Below are 21,494 nucleotides of genomic sequence, written 5' to 3'. Positions count from 1 at the left end.
AGACAGACTTCCGGCTTTTATTTGAGGAATTCTTCCATCGTGGAATACACCATAAAGCCATCAATGCAACCTTCATAGCGCTTGTCCCCAAGATTGAAGGGGCAGAGGTTCTTCCCCTCGTCATCTCCCACTCACAGTCTGCCTAAATCAAGGACCGGCCAATCCTTGATGGAGTGTTGGTGGCACATGAGTACTTGCACTCTCGACACCTTAGCAAAAAGCTGGGCTTGATTTTCAAGATAGACTAGGAGAAGGCTTACGACCATGTGGACTAGTCAATCCTCGATGAAACCTTGTCAAGGATGGGTTTTGAAGAGCGCTGGAGGAAGTGGATGAGGGGCTGCTACTCCAACCCATCCTTCTCAGTACCCATCAACGGGTCCTCGAAATGTTACTTCTCGTCCTTGAGGGGCCTCCCCCAAGGAGACCGTCTCTCACCCTTCATCTTCGCCGTTACTGTGGAAGTCTTCAGCCAGTCTATCTCTTGCTTGTATCAGGCCGGCCTCCTCTCTGGCTTCAATAGCAGTAAGCATGGCCCATGCATGTCTCATCTGCAGTATGCAAATGATACGTTAGTCTTCCTAGACGTAGTTCCGGAGGAAATTGATAACCTTAGGTTGTTTTTTATTTGCTTTGAGTATGCAACGGGTTTCAAAGTGAACATGGAGAAGTCGAAAATGATAGGGGTAGGCCTTTCCAACCTCCAAACCAGGAACCTTATCCCCTATTGGGAATGTACAGTGGAGGACCTACCCACGTCATATCTTGGCCTACCCCTGGGTCTAGGGAAGCCAAAGAAGTGCCAGTGGTCTCATGTTATCGACAAAGTAGATCGGAGATTGACAGGATGGAAGGCAGATACCTGTCATTCACAGGGAGAACTAAGCTCATCAAAGCTTCCTTGGCCAACTCCCCGGTCTACCTTATGTCCTTGTTCCACATGCCAGCCTTAGTTGCTAAACATCAAGACCAACTGATAAGGAACTTTCTCTGGTCTGGTGAAGTTGAGTAAAAAAAAATCCATCCTATCTTTTGGGAGAAAATGTCTCGCGAAACTTTAGGGAAGTCTTGGGATCAAAGTCCTAAGAAAACACAACATAGCGCTGTTGGGAAAATGGTGGTGGAGGCTGGCCACCCAGAACAGTTTGCTATGGGCCCAAGTACTCTGAAGCAAATACAGAATCTTGTTGAACCTTTGGTTGCCTAAGGGACATCCTGCGTCCAGGGGCTTTGGTGTCTGCAAATCTTGCTTGACCTCCCTTTATTTGTTTAAGCAATCTATTCGCTTTCATGCAAGAGGAGGGGCTAGAGTGCGCTTCTGGTCTGACCTTTGGTTAGGCCATACCCCACTTAGAGATCTCTTCCCTTCTCTCTACTTTCTAGCAGTTAACAAATCCTCCCTTGTCTTGAAGGAAATGGTTATCTCTAGAAACTGTAGGGTCTAGAACTCCTCCTTCAGTCGATCCCTCTCTGAGGAAGAAACTTTGGACTTCTTTTCTCTTTCGGCCTCCCTCCACTCTACTTTCCTTGCCCTTTCGGGGATGGACACCCTTGTCTGGACTCCCTCCCCCACCGGCTCCTTTTTGGTGGCTTCTTTCTATAAGAGACTGCTGCAACCTCCCACTTTCATCCTCAACCCCAACTCAGTTTTATCCAAAGTTTGGTCTTTCGTTGCACCTCCTAATGTGCAAGCTTTTAACTGGATTGCTTGCTCTGAACGTGCTCTTCCGTAGACCACCTCTAAAGGAGAGAGATCCAAATTCCCAACAGGTGCGTTATGTGCCTTTGTGAGGAAGAAACAAACTCTCATTTGTTTATCCATTGCCAACCAGCCTTTGAACTTTGGAGCCGGATTATCCAACTCTCTGGAGTCTCTTGGGTTACCCTACCCTCTATACTGGCTCTGCCAACTTATTCTCTTGATTCTCACTAGCCGATGTTGGGCAGAATCCTATGGAAAGCTTTCTTAGCAGCAACTTTAAGGGTACTTTGGCTCAAAAGAAATTCCAGAATTTTCTGTGTATTAGAAGTGAAGTCCCAGCTCTTTTCCACAATATCACAACGCTGGTAATCTTTTGGGCGTCCAATCATAAAGCTTTCGTTGGAATCTCGCCTGCTACCTTCCTTCATGATTAAGAGAATCCCATTCCCCTTACACCCCCTCGGGTTTCAAGAGCCAACAATTGGTGGCCTCTCCCGGTTGGTATCATGAAGCTCAATTTCGATGGATGCTCACTGGTGAACCCATGCTCAGTTGGAGCTGGTAGGGTTTTCTGCGATCATAATGGCAATATTTTGGCATCATACTTAGATTTCCTAGGCTATGCAGATTCGCAGTTTGTAGAGGCTACTGCCCTTTTGTTGGGTATCAAGAAGTTCAACCTTTCCTAGGGTCCCCAGTTGTATGTCGTGGGAGATGCTAAAAACATTATATCCTGGGCCTCTGGTAAGCCACTCCTCCATGGTAGGTTGCCCATATTTTTAACAAAATTGAGCATATTTGTAGAGTTATAGACGTATCATGGATGCATATCTGGAGGATGTCGAACAGCTTCGCAAATCTTCTGGCTAAGGATGCCGTTCGGACCCAACTTCTAGCCCTCGTATAGATGCGACTCTTCGTTGTGCTGCTTAGACTTTGGTTTGGTTGCTGGTCCATCTCCTTTTTTGCTCTAGACCTCTGTGGGCGCTCCCTTTTTCTTTTGCACAGTGTTTCTCTCGTAAACAGACGTGTCCTATAAGCCCCTCTTTTTTTGGACAACTTTTTTCTTTTTTATTTGGGGGGATATTTGTAGCCCTTCATTTTTTGTACAGGTCCATTGCTTCATGGCCATTTTTTGGTTGAGAGACCCGGTCTGTGGGTGCTCTCGACTCTAACTGTTGTACTCTTTTAATACAAACCGTTAACATTCTCAAAAAAAAAAAAACTAAGATTTTGAAGCCTAATTAGCAAAATTTTGAAAAAACCCTAGAAATAGTTTAGATCTCTGAAAGATTTTCGAATGGCAACTCAAAGTACCATGATAGGACGCATGAGTGAAATGTTGTGGTCCTTGGATAATGGTTGCATCATTCACCTCTTCTCGAAAAGAACTCATGCTCGAGTTTACTATGAGCGCCCTACTTCTTTAGATTGATGTTCTACGTGCTTTGCATACCCTTTGTATTTTTGACTTCATATTTGGTAGTTGGTGGTGTAGTCCCACTATCCCCTTTTGTTCTCCTTCATTGGATCTCCATATAATTATTTATTGTGTATATTTATGAGGTTGAACAAAATGCTTCACGAATAATAGTTGAAATTCATTTGAAAGTTCATGTAGAATAGTATTTGTTCGTTGTTTAACTTGACCTTTTAAAATCTTTAAAATCCTTCTCATAATGAAAATTTTGATTCCCATCATGTACCTGATTGATTGATCACTTGTACTTGATTGAATCTTGCTTAGTTGGTCTTAGAGCCGTCCTGTAAAAATTCCACTTTAGTTTCGCTGGTATGCGACGATCATATAAAACTTCCGGCACATGTCCACGTTACCCACCGAACTCTAATTCTATGTGCGTCATTGTCCTTAATCTTCATTCTCCTAGATTATTGACTCAAGATATAAAAATAATCTCTTTTAGGTATTTTTTGCTCATCAATAACTACTTCCTCATTTCTACTCTTGTTATTATTGAACTTGCATTTCGTATATTTTGTCTTAGTCTGACTAATTTAAAACCTTTAAATTCTAGAGCATCCCTCCAAAATTCTAACTAGCGTGGACACGGCCTCTAGTTTGATCAATCAAAACTATGTCATCCACGAACAACATGCACCACAGTACCTCATCTTATAGATGCCTAACTAGTTCTTTAATAACCAAAACAAAGAGATATGAGCTCAACACTGACCCTTGATGTAGGTTTACTATCATTGAAAAATCAATTATTTCTCCACTAGCTGTCTTCACACTAATTAGCGCTCCCTCATACATATCTGTCACCATATCAATATATCATCTAGAGAATCTTTTTCTTTCCAACACCTACCAAATTAACTCTTTGGATACCTTATCCTATGTTTTGTCTAAATCAATAAAGACTCTGTGGAGGTCTCTTGCCTTCTCCTTAAACTTCTTAATCAATTGCGTAAGTAGGAAAATAGCCTCAATTATTGACCTCCTTAGTATAAAGCTAAATTGATTTTCTGGTACACTCCTTTCATGTCTAAGTCACTACTCAATCACTCTCTCCCACAGCTTCATAGTGTGACTCATAAGTTTGATCCCACGATAGTTCTACAGTTCTGTATTATCTCATTTGTTCTTGATAAATAGGTACCACAATATTTTTTCTCCATTTGTCTGGCCTTTTTTTTGTTTTCAACATCTTGTTGAACAACTTGGTTAGTTAGACTATGTCAATCTCTCCCATGCACTTCTAAATCTCTATCAGGATACCATCAGGTCCTAAAGCTTTTTCTACCTTCATACTTCTCAAGCTTCTTTCACTTCAGATATCCTAATCCTGTATCTTTGACCTCTAAGTGAGAAAAAAGACGAATAAGTCCTCACATAGAAAAAGGATAGACTTCAACTTTCAGAATAATCTGGAGTATATGGCTAGAGCGTAATGGATGGACATTTAGCGGTACTAGAATTGTTGTGGAGTCAATATAAGAGAAAATTTGAGAGGGTTATATTCTAGCCTCTTGCGAGGCCGGAATTCCAAAGCAATGTTATTAAGACCGAACTAGACATCAAACTGTTGGAGGCACTAGTTTGGTCGAACAGGTTATTCACACTGATTCACGTGTCAGACTGGTCAAAGTTTAAAAAAAGAAAAAAAGAAATATACAAATGAACTGAAAAAAGAGAATAATAGAAAAATTCTAAAAATTAGAAACTTTTAAAAACTATAAGGAACGTTAAGAAAACTTTACATTCATAGATACACACAATCGATGTCAACGTTACAAAATATGTAAATGTACACAATATTGCAACATGCACTTCATTAAGGCTCCAACTTGTCATGCAATAACCAATTATACAATAATTTTTGAATGGGGACCAAGTAATAATGTGAAGTCAATCAAATTCACATCATAATGATCGCATCCAAAAGTTTAAGCACCCCATATTGACACACTCCCACTCTCACTCTCACTCTCATAAAGTCATCGACTCAAAAAAGACACAAGGACCTAAAGTCATGAGCCTTGAACTCATGAAGTTATAAGGTCTACAGTCCAAATCCAAATCTTACAATTAGATAAATGGCTACATAACACATAAATGCTAAAACAAATAAAACCAAGTCACGTGGATCTCCATCGTCTTCATCTCCTCCTTATTGTCTCAACCTTCCTCAGCATCATTGAAGTCATCTCCATTGAAACCCTCTAAATCATCATATTCACCACCTATGATAAAGATTTTTTATTAACTTATTATTCTATCAAACCATAACCATATTTTGTTGGAGCCTGGGCGTCTTACTAATACTAAGTTATTTTTTATTAACAAACCAAATTCAGAGCTTAAACTTGAAATTTAAAATTTACCTTCTTGTGGTGGTTCCATCTCTGTCCAGTCATCTAATTGTTCTTGAATTCCTTGCAGAACTGGGTGCTCTTGCTTGATGACCTTTTCTTCAACAATGTTGATCTTCTCCAAGTGAATTGGTTCCGCACATGTTGCTCCTTGAACGGTTTTATATTTCATATTATTTCACTGGCTGAGAACTATAATAAGTACAAAGAGCTAAGAGCTATTTAAGTATACTGTTTAGAACCATTGATACATAATGGAAAAATAGTATAAGAGCCTATTGCATTTGCCTCACACTGTAGTTGTATTGCACAAAGACCAAGTCATTGTTCCACTTAAGGTCCAACCGATTTCTCTGTCCTCATGGATGCATTGGGAAGTGTTCCAATTCCTCTTGGATCCATTTGCGTTGCATGTTTGGTTGAGGACACGATCAGCGGACTTCTCAAGGTTACGAGCATCCCCACCAACTCATCCCTTCCATTCAGCTGGAAATTGAATAATAGAAAGAATCATAAAGTAACTTGAGACATTATAATTTGTATTGAACTTCAAGAGGAGAAATATTAAATAATAAGATGAAGCACCTGGAAGGATATCATCACACAATTGTCTCTCTACTAAAATCTCCTTACATCTCTCATGTAATCCTAACTGGATATGCCTATGTAGATAGAACCTTTCTTTCCAGGTATGCAAGCCCTTTGAAATCTCAGGATGCATTGAAAATGTGGCTTTGAATATTTTAGCTAATAGGCAGCTGCATATATAAGGCAATGCCACTGCTAGTCCCATCCATTTTTATGCATAATCTCCCTATAATCCTTGCACTTACACTTCTTATGCCTAAACGTTGCAGCAATAGCCTCCTTGGCCCTATCCTATATATTGCCTTGTAGATATATCCATGGCAGGCCTAGTATCAGTACTGACATTCTTCAACATCTTCACCAAGAGCTTTATTACTTGAATTCCATTGGCAGTTGAGGTCCAAGATTGGCTATTCTCAAAGCCAAGTCTACCATGGCCCTCCCACTACTCTTCCTGGGCCACGTTGAGTTCATCCATGCAATCGACGTAACCATGGCTTTCAAGCCATCATTTTGCTGCAAAAAATTATATAAGTCTGTGTTCTAAAAACGGATTGTTGGGCTGAACCAATCTGGACCGATCAACTACCCAGTTCAGATTTGGTTCACATGGGAAAAATTGGATAGAAACTGAGAGAAAATAATGGAAAATAGAAGCAGGGGGGAATTGGCCGAGTCTTGGGGTTTTTGACTGTGACCAGTACCCTGCCGGTTCCAGTTCGAACTGGGCAACCTGATCTTCTTTAACACTGGTATAAAGTGATTAAGTTCATAGCAAATCTTGTTATTGCTGGCTTCACTAAGTCTCTCCTCTCCCATTTGTATGCTTCCTCATAAGGTTGACGACAAAGGAGTGCGTGTTGTAATACTCTTGCCTTATCTACAACCAACGAAATATCCTTCATCTTTTTTATATCTTCAAGCATCAAATCAATGCGTAATGTGTAGCACAAGATGTCCACAAAATAGACGGTAATACTCTTGCAGCAATTGGTTCTCCAATGGAGTAGTTGGCTGTATTGTCATGTTATTGCTAATAAACTGAACAACATTCTATGGCCCTACTTCTTCACCAATCTCCTTTGACAATCCGGCTAATGCTTCCCATGCTTTTTTAATATCTGGGGCATCCATGCTCCGTAAGAAAAATTACCCTTTATTACAGTACATTAAAAATTTAGTCAACTATCTCTCTCCCATTGGTCCACGCATCAACTATGAGGGAGCATTAATGGCTTGCCCATATCACCCTGTAAGTCTCAATTTATCCCTTAACCTCTTCCACATTCTTTTTCAACAACCGATGCCTAGCATCATCGAAGCTATGGCCCTTAAACCCCTTGGCCTAGGGATGTTATGGTGTCCAATATAGGCTGAAAATTGAAGGCACTTAGGGCTGAGTTATGCATCCACAGGGTTAAACATGTATGCCCTTTTTATTGCCTTCTCAGGCAACACACTCTTGTTAGTTGGTAAGGTACCTGGTGGTGTAATAGGTGGAAAAATCTCCTATCCTACCATGCCCGCCCCTTAGGCATGATAGTTGTACTTGTAGTTGTAGCAAACTCATTCCTCGCTCTTTCTCAAATACTATGCAGTCTGGAGCTTGTCTTTTTCATCAATATTAGAAGACTCTACGGGGTAGGTAAAGGGGTCCCCAATCTCATTGGTTATTACTTGCCTTCTTTGCTTCTCAGTTTTATGACCTTTGATGCTTGTGTATGCATGGCATGAGCGAGAGCTTTAGGGCATTTCACCTAATTCCCACATTGGTGAAGCGAATGATCCATAACGTGATGTATGCCCACTCCCTTTATTAGTTTTTCACTATATATGCGCACATTTCATGCATCTCTCCATTCAATACCCTATTGACATGCCCCTGCACCAGGTCTGATGAAGCTTTATTAGACCCACTTGAAGACCTCTTTTTATTATCTGTCTAGAGTCCCAAACCACTAATCTCACAGTTCCCATAAACAAATTGACAAATAAATGAAATAAATCAGCATTTGCCATAGTTACACTTCAAAAAAGACACTAACACAAACTTATTGGCGATTTGAAACATTAAAGTTGTTTTTTGTATTATCCATCTAGAGTCCCAAATCACTAATCTCACTGTTCCCATCCCACAAATCCTCTAACAAATTGACAAATAAATGAAATAAATCAGCATTTTCCATAGTTATACTTCAAAAAGGACACAAACACAAACTTATTAGCAATTTGAAAGGCTAAATTTGTATTAGAATTAGAAAACCCTATGTTTTATGAATTAAACAAGTACACAAGAAAAATAAAACATTTAAAAATGCTTTACTTTCCTTGAAAAATATTGAATGAGTAGGATTATGAATATTGTATATTCTAACAAAAATTCGATTGTTCATTTCAATATCAATGTAAAGAAAACTGAAAACACAAGAAAATTGCACAAATAATTTCTGTAGTTCAATAAGTTTCTATAGATTTATTTAAGTATTAAACAACCAAAGAACACTAAAAAAAAATTTCATATCAAAATTTTAACCAAATTCTAATTATAGAATTATTTAATATAACAAGGTTCTCTATATTTCCATTAAAGTATTAGACAACCAAAAATAAAACAAGAAAAGTAATTGAAAACAAAAAACTAAAAACTGACCAAATATTTATTTACAAAAATTGCACGAAATCAACCCAATAAGCAAATACCTACAACATTAAACTACTAAAGCAAAATATCTGTTATATACTTACTTCAAAAAAAAAAAAAAAAATCTGTTATATTGAATCCAATAAACAACCCATTGCAATGATTTGAAAAGAAAAATTTCAATATTTGCAAGGCACCTAAAAGTTTGATTTTTTAATTTTATTAAATATGAAAACACGAATCAAAAAATAAATTGTAGAAACTTAGATTGGGGGTTGAATTAATGCAGATTGAGTGGCCAAAATCCCCTTAGAAACTCACTGAAATATCACTTACAATCTAGGGTTTTTTGGTAGAGAGGGAGAGCAAAAATCTTTGAAGTTGTTCCATCTCTCTCTCTTTCTAAAAACCTAATTCTAAATCCAAAAACCCATTCAAATGGTATAAATTATCAAAACACCCCTCATCAAATTCAAAAAGGGCAAAAAAAAAGATCCCGAAAATGATCGAAATGGACCCAATAAAGGAAAAAAAGGTCCTTTTTGGTCATTACTGTAGCTTATTTGGACAAGCCGGTCCGCTATAGACCGATCGAACGACCAGTTCAGGCATTGAAATGGTTATGCCGGGGCAATGCTCCCACCGGTTTGGGAGCATCATACTAACCGTTTGATGTATTGGCTCACCAGTTCTTGGTCCGAATGGCTGGTCTGATCCTGTCTTGATTTCATTGTTCCAAATTATAAGGTCGGTTGATCTTATTGCTAATTTGGTAGAAGGTGGCTTTTCTACAAAGGATTGTGCGAGGCACGGTGTGAAATTGTCGACTCCTGCGACGGGAACATGGAAGCTCAATTTTGATGGAAGTTCCAAGGGTAATTCATGAGGCGTTAGAGATGATGAGGAGAAGCATTAAGTCATATTCGAGGGCCTATTGGAGTTTGAGTTTGTGATTCCTGTTTCGTCGTGGGGAGAAGCAAGGACGCTTGTGATGGGACTCAGGCTTTGCAATGTGACGCACATGTTCTGATTATCATAGGAGGTTTAAATGTGATTCAATGACGAGTAAATAAGCTGAGGTGCTTTGGAGGCTGGCATATATCTTTTAGGAGATTTGAGATATATCTCTGTTGAGAAATATTTCATTTTGCCATGTGCATAGAGAAGCAAATTGTTAGGCAAATAGGTTTAATGAGGGTGTGTACTGAGTGGTTCTCTGTGTCCATTCTATGAGTATAAGTTTTTGTTACAGGTTGAAAGACAATGATATCTATAGTCATTATTGTTGTTTTCTGAGCATTGGAATGCTTGGTGATTTTAATAAAAACTTATGATGTTGATTCTTGATTGTTATCGTTAATCTGGATTGGAGTGCTATTTCCTACCTGATGATGCATATAATTATTAATTTGTGGTATGTTGACCATTGGCAACTAAAGGTCTGAATCATGCAGATCTAAATCGCGAAATTGTTTTATGCAGACATGCTCACGAACACGTATGCATGTATGTATAGACATACACATATTCATTGCATATTTACTGAAATGAAGGAAAACTATGGTCAATAATATTACTGTTTTTGTTGCAGTATATTGTAGTGTCTTCCAAGGAGCTTTCAAATTAAACTCTTGAAATTGAATTCTGGTGAATGTGTAAATCAATTTTATTGAGTATTGCATTGGCCATCTTCTTTGATGCAGGTTTAGTAGGCGTGCTGGTGAAAGTTTGCTGTGAATCTTATTTTTACATAATTATATATTCAGTTGCACCTTTTGGTTGTTGACGTTCGAATGCTTATTTCCAAGTTTCCGCTGCAGGTACTTGTGATGACAGCCCAAATTCTATTGAATATTTTACGCCATAGCATTATCCGGATGGAAGCAATTCATCTACTTATATTGGATGAATGCCATCATGCTGTGAAGAAGCATCCATACTCACTTGTAATGTCAGAGTTCTATCACACAACGGCGAAGGAGAAAAGACCTGCAGTTTTTGGCATGACTGCTTCTCCTGTCAACTTGAAAGGTATGTGTTTGGATTATTGTATCTCTCTTCTTATTCGGTTCCTTTTACCTGTTGCAAATATGCATTTCCTATCCTTGATATTCATTTGAGGAAAGCCACTCAATGAATATTTATTTTGGCTTCCTGTGTTTTGTTTCTACAACTTGACTAGTACTTTTCTCTCTGTGCAGGAGTTTCCAGCCAAGAAGATTGCGCGATAAAAATTCGCAATCTTGAAAGTAAACTCGATTCGATTGTGTGCACGATAAAAGACCGGAAGGAGCTGGAGAAGCATGTTCCAACTCCTTTAGAAGTTGTGGTGGAGTACGACAAAGCAGCTACCTTGTGCTCTCTTCATGAGCAAATAAAACAGATGGAATTTGATGTGGAGAAAGCTGCACTTGCAAGTTCCAAAAGGAGCAAGTGGAAGTTTATGGGGGCCAGAGATGCAGGAGCCAAAGAAGAATTACGGCTTGTCTATGGGGTTTCCGAAAGAACAGAAAGTGATGGAGCTGCCAATCTTGTTCAAAAATTGAGGGCTATTAATTATGCCCTCGCTGAATTGGGACAGTGGTGCGCCTACAAGGTAATCTATTGGTCAAATAGTTGCATTTATGTACTTGATGTATACAATAATCTAATAGACAACTGAAAATCATAGTCCATTGAGGTAATCAGCATCCAATCAAATGATGGATGATGATGGAGAGAGTGGGACCCACCAGCACATGACATGACGCCATCAAGAACCATAGTCCATATGTACTGTAATATTCCTTCCTTTTCCAATATGCTTCCTAATGACTCAAAATTCTTTGTGTTTCCAGGTTGCACATTCCTTTCTGACTGCCTTACAGAGTGATGAAAGGGTGAATTATCAGCTTGATGTTAAGTTTCAGGAATCCTACTTGAAAATGGTCGTGGACCTCCTTCATTGTCAGTTAACTGAGGGAGCTGTCCCTGGAAAAGATGCAAAAGGAAGCGATGAAGAAACTGCTGATGTGCAGAGAGGGGATCATGATGAAATTGAGGAGGGTGAACTGCCTGACAGTCATGGTGAGACTTTTGCTGTTTTCAACTGTTACTCTTCTATTTTGACCATATGTACTATATACTCAGCCTGTGAATGAAAAAGCATACATTAATGGGTTGTTAGCTGTTTGATTGGATCTCATTGGGAGGGCCAGCTGTTATTTTTATCAGAATTTCAAAAGATAAGATCCAACTGGATGATCATCTAGGATCCAATTCAATGGCTGGAAAACCAGTAGTTTTATTGCTTTTCCACACTTGGGTCTCGTATATACTTCAAGAAGATTTGTTGCAGGGCCGCTGATGAATCTAGGCGCCTCAAATATCAGAGTCCACTTGGAAAATGTATTACCATCTCTATCTACTAACCAAACTGTTTTGGTATCAGAAAAGTTGCTGTGAGTTCTGAAGATTCTATGTCTATTGACATGGACACTGGAATGCTGTATGGAAAATGGGGTACCTGCTTATACGGAGTACCACATGGAACTCATTTGAATTGACAATATAAAGCCCCTTGTATGAGTACCCTGTCTACTTCTCATTATGGTCCTTTAGAAAAGAACTGGAAGGATTAGTTATGTAAGGCATTTAACATTATTAGCCATAACTGACATTTTCCTTACTACAAATGAGTTTCATATGGTACCTTATGTCAGTAGATTAACTCCACAGTGCTTCCCATAACTGAGTTTTTGAGGGTTGGCTTGAAAAGTTGGTGAACATTTGACTGCAAATGGAAAGAGTAGTTATGCTTTTTCTTTGATTTCTTAGATTTCTTAGATCAAGCTTTTGGCCTCAAAGCGATAGTGGATATTCCTTTTTTTTCTTTCTGACCAGAAAGCTGGTCTGGTACCCACAAGCTTGAGTTGTAACAATGACTGCTCCTCTGGTACCTGTACGATCTTGTGTGGTTTGCATAGGTGTAAATATGGGTGTCTTAGAAAGCATGTCCATGTTTTAGTCATTCGGGGCTAATCCTGGATGCATACAATAAAATAGGAATAATGCATATCTCAGAAATGACCCGTTGTAAAGTAGGCATAACGCATATTTCAGGAACTTATTATGTTTATTAGAAATAAAAGTACAAATTAAAAGACAAAAATCTAGGAAAAACTCATAAAGATAGATTAAAATGTATAAATGTAGATAATTGGATAACTTTATGAGCTTTAGAAACTCAAAGAAGAATTATGTTTTGGATTGCTTATAAATGACATCCTGTTTATGATACACATTTCAAACTCCAAACCGGGCCCATCCTTCTCAAGAGTAAGTCGTAGGGGACCTGCTTCTTGTATTTGAACTCATACAAGGAGGCTTAGCTTGCTGTGTTCCATGGGTAAAGATGTGTCACAAATGCCATTTAATCATGGAAAATTTATCAAATTGCACCAAAATTTTTGACAATTTATATTTTACCCTTTTTCAGCTATTCCAACTCATGGTCATGTGTATTTTGATGGACATTTTCAGATTAAATCAAATGTTGTAGAGAAAATGTTAAATAGCTGATCTCTTATGTGTATTTTGATAAATTTTCCTTTAATCGTTATTACCAATAATGTAATCTACAAACAAAATGTATATTCACTTGTGTACACTATTATTTTAGCATTTACTAAGTCAGCTAGTAAACAAGTAAGTTAGTGACTAAGTACAAATTTTAAATGGAATCCTGACATCTCTGTGTGTTTGTTTATCTAAATATTTATATGTGAACATATATGCATGTGGTTGTACGCTTATGGTTATGCATACATGTGTATGTACTTGTGTAGCTTTGCTTCTTTTTGCTAACACTGATATTATTTTCTTGGAGAATTTCTAGATTTTTATTGAGCTGTATATTGTATGTGCATGTTTAGTACTTATTTAGTTGTTAAATTAATTTCTAGAAAATCATTGACAAATAATAAATTATTAGGTATGGCTGGAAAAGTGCCTTTAAGAGAAGAGCTTTTAAGAGAAGAGCTTTCTATCCTCACAGCGTGTGAACCAGAAGATTGCCAATCTCCCATTTAGTTGCATGTGAAAATCCAAGACAAATATATAAGATATGTCTAAAAGGTTGGATCCTCGACTTAAGCCATATCGGGCATCAGTCATCGATCAGGACTCAAGATAAATATATGAGATGTGTCTAAGGTCGGATCCTCAATTTAAGCCATATCGGGCATCAATCATCGGTCAGAACCCAAGACGAATATATGAGATGTGTCTAAGGTCGGATCCTCAACTTAAGTCATATCAGGCATCAGTCGTCGGTCAAGACCCTAATAAATTCATGAATAAATATAGAAAAAGCGGATAAATCTAGAAAACATTGAAATTATAATTGGATTTTTTTTATCATTTGATTTTACATATAAACATATATATTATGTTTTCTTTTTTCCCCTTGTATTTCTCACCAACTTACATTGTTGCTTCTTTGCATACCCCTTAATTTAATTACTACTATTAACATGACATTTCAAAGAGCATAGAAGTTAACGATTAGCAATTGGTTGATGTGCAATTCTACAAATAGATTGCTCTATTCTATGATTTTTCATTCATGAAACGTCCTGGTACAAAATGCTAAATGCATTTATCATATACCGTGAATTCATCATAGAGCGTCACTTGACAATGTCAATGTCAAAATGACTCGTATACTCCATCATAAAATTCTGAATTTAGTCATGTGTATATATATATGTATGTCATTAAATGTCAAGGTGTAATGGGCTGCGAATACAGTGACACTAAAGATAAATGATGGTTCTAGTCCTAAAATGCAAATATGAAATGTAGGAATGGTATTTCATTGTGTCATATGAGAGCATTGAGGGAGTAACAATGTGGTCAAATGCGATCTTTGAAGGGGGTGGGAAACCCACTGATTAGCAGTGCAACTTGCATGCGTACCATATGTCCCCTCATAAATTGCCTATAGGTGTGGTAGAACTGTTACGCAGTTGCAATATAATTTCCGTAGAGTAAAAGGTATCAGGAGATAAACTCCATTTCAGTAAATTACGAAGAAATCTAATTGGGGCCTTATAGGTTTTAAAAGGGTTGGGAGAATGACTATGGTCATGCTCTTGAGATTTTCATGGAGTTGAGGAATGTTGAAAAGTTGTACGTATTGCCCTGGGGTACCACATTACTATAGTTGGTGAGATCCGGGATGGTAGCTAGAGATGTGGCTGATAATCGTTTGTGGGGTATTGACTGTTTATGCAGCCTCTAATAGGGCATTTATTGTTGGTTTGTGTTGAAAAATCAAAAGGGAAGACTTTCTTTTGGATTTCTCTAGATTAGAGATTTCTGGTTTTTGGCATGCCTCATGTGTAATTTAATATTGGTTTGTCTATCCTAAAACTTTTTGTTGATAAGTTATTCTTCAACTTGTGTGAATGATTTGGTATGTAGTTGTGCTGACATATTCCCTTCGTTCTATTTATGACATAGTTGCTTCTGGTGGAGAGCATGTTGATGAGATAATTGGGGCAGCTGTAGCAGATGGAAAAGTGACTCCTAAAGTTCAGTCTTTGATTAAAGTTCTTATGAAGTATCAGTATACAGAAGATTTCCGTGCCATCATATTTGTGGAACGGGTGGTTGCAGCTTTAGTTCTTCCAAAGGTTGATCTTTATGGAGCCATTTGTACTTAGTTTTGTCTATTTGGTATAGAATTATGATCTCTCATATTATTGTATCATATTTTAGAGTTAGCTAAATCCATCTACATTTTGCAGGTGTTTGCTGAACTCCCATCATTAAATTTTATCAAGTGCGCGAGCTTAATTGGTCACAACAACAATCAGGAGATGCGCACACGCCAGATGCAAGAAACCATTTCGAAGTTTCGTGACGGTCGAGTATGTTAACGGATTTTGTTAGGTTTATGATGCCTTATGACCAGTTTGGATGACTGATTTAAAATTGTTCTCATCAAAAGCTCAAAGGTTTTACAATGTTGAATTTTTTTAAATTTTTTCTATTTTGTTTTAGGAAAAAGTTTATTTAAGGTGTCAACCTTATACTATTGAAGTAAGGTGCACCAAAAAAATCCTATAAAAGAGTGTTTCGATGTTGAAAAGCCCTCCAATTGATCATCTCGACCTCGAGATATATGGATATGAAGGGGAAAAAAAAAATTCAAGTCCTAAACATAGTGCATCTTGTAACTAATTATCTAGACGGTCCATTTTCAAGATTTTTAAGTGTTTGTAAATTTGCTTGTATTATTTTTGGAATTTAAATTCATGACTAAGGATGAAAATAGAATTTCAAGCCATTATAAGGTTTTTGGCATTAGAACTATATCTCCGGGCAAAATTTCGAGGTGCGCCTTACTACTATAGTATATAGTATAAGGAGGGTGCCTTATAAAAACCTCACCCTTTTTTTTATTGTGTCCACAAATTGTTTTCTTGCACATGAAGGGAGAGAGAGGAAGAAAAAGAGAGATCTCTCCTCCCCACAAAGCAAAGCTATTGAACTCACTCGATATCTCTCATTTCTCACCGAAAAGGCCTTAATTTTTCTCTCTAAAAACATTCACATGGGGAGAGATAAACCATTCGACTCTACAAATGAAGCCTCTTTCACCTGCTATATGCGGCTCAGGAAACCCTATCTTTTTTCTCCCTAGAAACATTCACCTAAACTTTCACATGTGGACAGAGAAATCAAAGAATTGGCTCTTCATTGGCAAAATGCACTTGGGGTGACCAAGAAGCGCCCTAAATTAGGTTTTCATCAGAGAGTTGCAAAAAGTGGTTCCATGAATTCTTTGAAATGGATAAAATTTGAGGGATTAAAAATCAGAAGAAAAACATTAGTTTAATATGAAGCCATGAATCATCATCGTCATCAAATCCTTATTCCATCTTTTAGGAGTCGGCTACACGAATCTTGTTCTGCCATTCCGTTCTATGAAGGGCCATACCGGCATACCCTCAGACAGACCATAAGTCACTTATCTCTTCTCAGTACTTCCATCCATATCCTTTTGGGCTTTCCCCCACCCATTTAAAGCCTTCCACTTGAACTATATCACCCATCTTAATTGGTTTTGTTTTAGGTCGACATTGCACATGTTCAGACAACCCAAGTCTACTTTCCCTCATCTTATCATCTATTGGAAAGCTACCCTTAAGTTCTCTTGGATGTATTTATTCTGAATCTATCCTTTCTCGTCTTGCCTCTTATCCATCATTAACATCATCGCAGCTACACTCATTCTATGAATATATTGTTTCTTGACCGCCCAACATTCTTTCCCATAAATCATGATTGGTCTTACAGACATCCCTATCAGTTTCATTGGTATGCTACAATCACATAAGACTCTAGAAGCACATCTCCACTTCGTCCACCTTGCTCTAATTTTGTGTGTGACATCTTCCTCAATCTCTCAATTCTCATGGATTATTGAACCAATATATAAAAAACAATTTCTTTTTTGTACTTTTTAGCTATTAATTTTAACTAGTTCCTTGTCTCTACTCCAATTGTTACTAAACTTGCATTCTATATATTCTTAATCTAGCTAATTTTAAAGTATTTATATTCTAGAGCATCCCTCAAAAGTTCTAGTTGTTTTGCATTGACATCTTTTCTTGTCTCATCAATCAAAGCTATGCCATTTGCAAACAACCTACATCATGGTACCTCATCCTGGAGATGTCTAGTTAACTCGTCCATAACTAACGCAAAGAGATATGGGTACGTCTACTATGGCTGAGAACTCACTTGTCTCTGAACTAGTTGTCTTCACACTAATTAGTAGTCCCTCGCACAATATGCCTTACCATGTCAATGTGTCATCAAGTGACTCATTTCTTTTTTGATACCCACCAAATTAACTCTGAGAATCCTATTATATGCTTTCTCTAAATCAATAAAACCAAGTGGAGATCTTTAATCTTCTCTCTAAACTTCTCAATCAATTGCCGAAGTAGGAAAATAGCCGCAATGGTTGGCCTTCCTAGCATAAAACCTAATTGGTTTTCTGATACACTTGTTTCATGTTTATTCGTCACTCAATCATTTTCTCCCTTAGTTTCCTAGTGTGTATCATAAGTTTGATCCCTCGATACCTCGTACAACTTTGTATGTCCAATTTGTTCTTAGAAATAGGTACCATGATACTTTTTCTCCATCGTCTGGCTTTTTCTTTGTTCCCAAAATTATGTGGTCAACCAGAATATGCCAATCTCTCTCATGTACTTCCAAAGCTCTATTAGTATATCATGTGATCTTAAATCCTTTCCTATCTTCATCTTTCTCAAAGTTTATTTCATTTCAATTATCTTAATTTTACGAATGTATTCATGACTTCCAACCTCATTTATATCAAATGTTTCTCCCAACACTGTGCTCCTAGAGTAGTCATCATTTAACAATTTTTGGAAATAAATTCTCCTCCTTTCATTGACCTTATCATCCTTCACTAGGACCCTCGAATCCTCACTCTTAATGCATTTAATATGATCTAGATCCCTACACATCCTCTCTCAGTTTTGCTAGTTTGAAGCCATCTTTTTCACCTTATATGTCTGTAGTCATCGTGTAAGTCATCGTATGCCTTAGGCTTACTATGTCTGTAGTGTTCTTCTTTGGATTTTTATATTCTTCAAAGTTTTCATTATTCTTATTCCACTGCCAAGCTCTGTAACATGATTGTTTTTCGCTAATAGCGTTCGAACCTCATCACTCTGCCACCAAATTTCCTTATCTCAATGTCGTTTCACTCTAGATTCCCTAAAAATGTCTTTTGCCTCTTTCTTAATACAATTAGCCATCTCATTCCACCGAACGTTAACTTTGTCATCATAATTCTATTTTCCTTCTTTTATTAATTTACTCTTAAATAAGTTTATTTTCTCCCTTTTTAAATTCCACCTCCTAGTTCTTGCATACCTATTAATTTCACTCATACTTTTCCATCTTTTTATGCAAACATCTATAACCATGAGCCTATATTGCTTGGTCAAACTCTCTGTTGGTTTAACCTTACAGTCTTTACATGATGATCGTTCTACCTTCTTAACTAGAATAAAATCTATCTAGCGTTTGTACGATCCACTTGCTTAAGTCACTAAATGTTCACCTTGCTTTTTAAAGTATGTGTTTGCTATTGCCAAGTTGTAAACCATAGCAAAATCAAGAATAGCATCAACCATCTGTTTTCTTTCCCCAAATCATATCCTCCATGTACCCTTTTGTATCCTTTACTATCTTTTCCTACATGGCTATTTAACTCCCCTCAGAAAAATGTCATCTCTATTTGGTATTCCTTGGAGTAGTCCATCCATGTCCTCTCAGGATTGTATTTTAATTCTATCTTCCAGTCCTACATGTGGCGCATAAGCACAAATTGCATTAATATCTCCTCCGCAAACGCAAATTCAATTATAGGAGCCTATCACCTACTCTTAACATTTATTACTTTACCTTTTAAATCTTCGTCCACCATTATACATACACTATTTTTTATTATTATCTTTTCTTGTATACTAAAGTTTACATCTATCAATTTCCTTAGCATTTACCCCTTTCTGCTTAGTTTCCTGTAAGTAAGCTATGTTAGCTCTCCTTTGACTCATTGTATCTACTAACACCAAGCTCTTACCTAGTAGGGTTCCTACATTCCATGTGCCTAGACGAATCTTATTATCTTTTACAAGCTTCTTTACCCACTCTCATCGAAAATGGCACATGAAACCTTGCCTACTTATCACACCAACTGGGTGTCATTGCCCCGTGTCGTTTCTAGGAATGAATGGAATAAAAGAGTCTCTAGCTTTCTTATAGAAAAGACGCATAGTTAATGGTGCTGGTTTTTAGTCACATATAGAAAGGGCATATGGTGTTTCAGAAACTCTGTTGTTTTACCTTGGATTTGTATGGTAATAGCAGAAATACCTTAGGGTTCTCTGTGGCTCAGAGTTCCTACTGCTTTAAGAGATCTTCATGAGTTTCAAGCAAGTTTTTTGACAACAAAAGGTGGGGGATGGGGGGGGTGAGAGAGGGAGAAACTGAGTGTATTTGGTTGCAGGAGTAGAAAGAGGAGGGAGATTAAAGCCAGATAAAGGGACTGCAGGGGGGGAGAGAGAGAGAGAGAGAGAGAGAGAGAGAGAGAGAGAGAGAGAGAGGATGAATGAAGGGATGGGGGAGAGGCGTGTCTACGAAAGAAGGGCTGAGCCTGTAAGTTTAGCCAAAAAAGCATAACAACTTGAGTCAGGCATGAAATTTTAATTAGTGTGAAAACCAAAATTATTGGGCACCAAAACGGTTAGCGAGATTATTTGTTTGTCATCCAAAAGTACACTTTTGGGTGCATCCAAAATGGCCTGCCTTAACATTTGAATCTTTTTTAATAATTGATATTCTAATTAGGAAGCTGACAGTGGCCAATCAATGTGCCATAGTCTTGTGACAGATTATAAGTACTGATTCCCATTCTTTGGGCTATATAGTATGAGGTGTTAATATTAGGGAAAACTTATTATAATGCAATGGACTGTGGATGCCAATAGTCCATTGGGTTATACCCTTCACTGTAATGGTCATTGATGGAGATAGTGGGACCCAGCAGAACATGTATTGTACCATATGGTGCATCGAACTCTCTGCATCACCTTCCATTTGACCCTTCGGTGGTGGTGATGGCTGCGCAATAGACCATGATTTCCTTTTCTCCAAGGGATTGTAGTGTACTTAACGCTTTTTATTATTTAGGAAACATTACACCAATAAACAGTTCTTCATGATAAAATGTCACTTCTTCACTTCTTGGGAAATGAAAATCTAAGATGAAGTGGTCATGCAATTGGGATTTGCAGGTTACATTGCTCGTAGCTACCAGCGTTGCAGAAGAAGGGCTCGACATTCGACAGTGCAATGTTGTCATTCGTTTTGATCTTGCTAAAACTGTTTTGGCATACATACAATCTCGAGGTCGTGCACGCAAACCTGGATCTGATTACATTTTGATGCTTGAGAGGTACCATTCTGTCTTGTTTGACTCCATTATTTTTTCGTAAATCATTATGCCAATATTATTTACTCTGAGAATTCTGGAAAATACAGAAAAACCTGTCTTGGTATATATTTAAGGAAGAAGCTTGGTAATAAACAAACAAAACCTGGGATTAAGACCAGTGACAATTGGTTGAATGATGCTTTCTGTAGGGGAAATCCCCAATAGAAGGATGCTTTTTCTTGGCAAATTAAACGATATTCTACAAATGAAATTGCGAAACTTAACCTTCCATGTTTTTCTGTAAGAAGAATCTTGTTTCTTTTCTTGCATCAGTGTCACAGGATATGTGGAAATTACCTGACTAGGTCTCCATATGCTGATATTATGGCATGTGACAATAACTATTTTCTGAATTGATTCGGTATCTATATCAGGGGAAATCTTTCACATGAGACGTTCTTGAAGAACGCACGGAATAGTGAGGAGACCTTGCGGAGAGAAGCTATTGAGAGAACTGACCTTAGCCATCTTAAGGGCAACACAAAATTTGCTTCAGTGGTCACCACGCCAGGATCAGTGTATCAAGTGGAGTCAACGGGGGCTATTGTCAGTCTGAATTCTGCTGTTGGTCTCATTCATTTCTATTGCTCCCAGCTTCCAAGTGACAGGTCCGATTATTGTTTAGTTTGAAGTTTCTC

General features: G+C 37.8%; 1 protein-coding gene across 6 annotated transcripts in view; it reads left to right on the top strand.

Moving 5' to 3' along the window:
• DCL1 (dicer-like 1) overlaps positions 1–21,494 on the top strand; it is a 55,104-nt gene that overhangs the window by 26,000 nt on the left and 7,610 nt on the right. For 3 of the 6 annotated variants that reach the window (XR_016041565.1, XM_020668547.2, XM_020668546.2), the window contains 7 exons: positions 10,589–10,799; positions 10,970–11,364; positions 11,606–11,834; positions 15,273–15,445; positions 15,560–15,682; positions 20,657–20,817; positions 21,231–21,464. Coding sequence is in view for 4 of the 6 variants with exons in the window: in XM_020668547.2 (XP_020524206.1) it covers positions 10,589–10,799; positions 10,970–11,364; positions 11,606–11,834; positions 15,273–15,445; positions 15,560–15,682; positions 20,657–20,817; positions 21,231–21,464 (1,526 nt within the window). In the remaining 2 variants the exon portion in view is untranslated. Of the gene's footprint in view, positions 1–10,576; positions 10,800–10,969; positions 11,365–11,605; positions 11,835–15,272; positions 15,446–15,559; positions 15,683–20,656; positions 20,818–21,230; positions 21,465–21,494 lie in introns of all 6 variants that reach the window. The other 3 variants (XR_016041564.1, XM_088848251.1, XM_088848250.1) reach the window with 1 other exon arrangement.

Source organism: Amborella trichopoda, chromosome 9 (assembly GCF_054954075.1).
Source record: "Amborella trichopoda isolate Santa Cruz 75 chromosome 9, AtrichopodaSantaCruz75HAP2 v2.0, whole genome shotgun sequence".
Lineage (NCBI taxonomy): Eukaryota > Viridiplantae > Streptophyta > Magnoliopsida > Amborellales > Amborellaceae > Amborella > Amborella trichopoda.
Note: the sequence above shows the minus strand (reverse complement) of the source record. Positions and strands in the feature narration are given on the sequence as shown.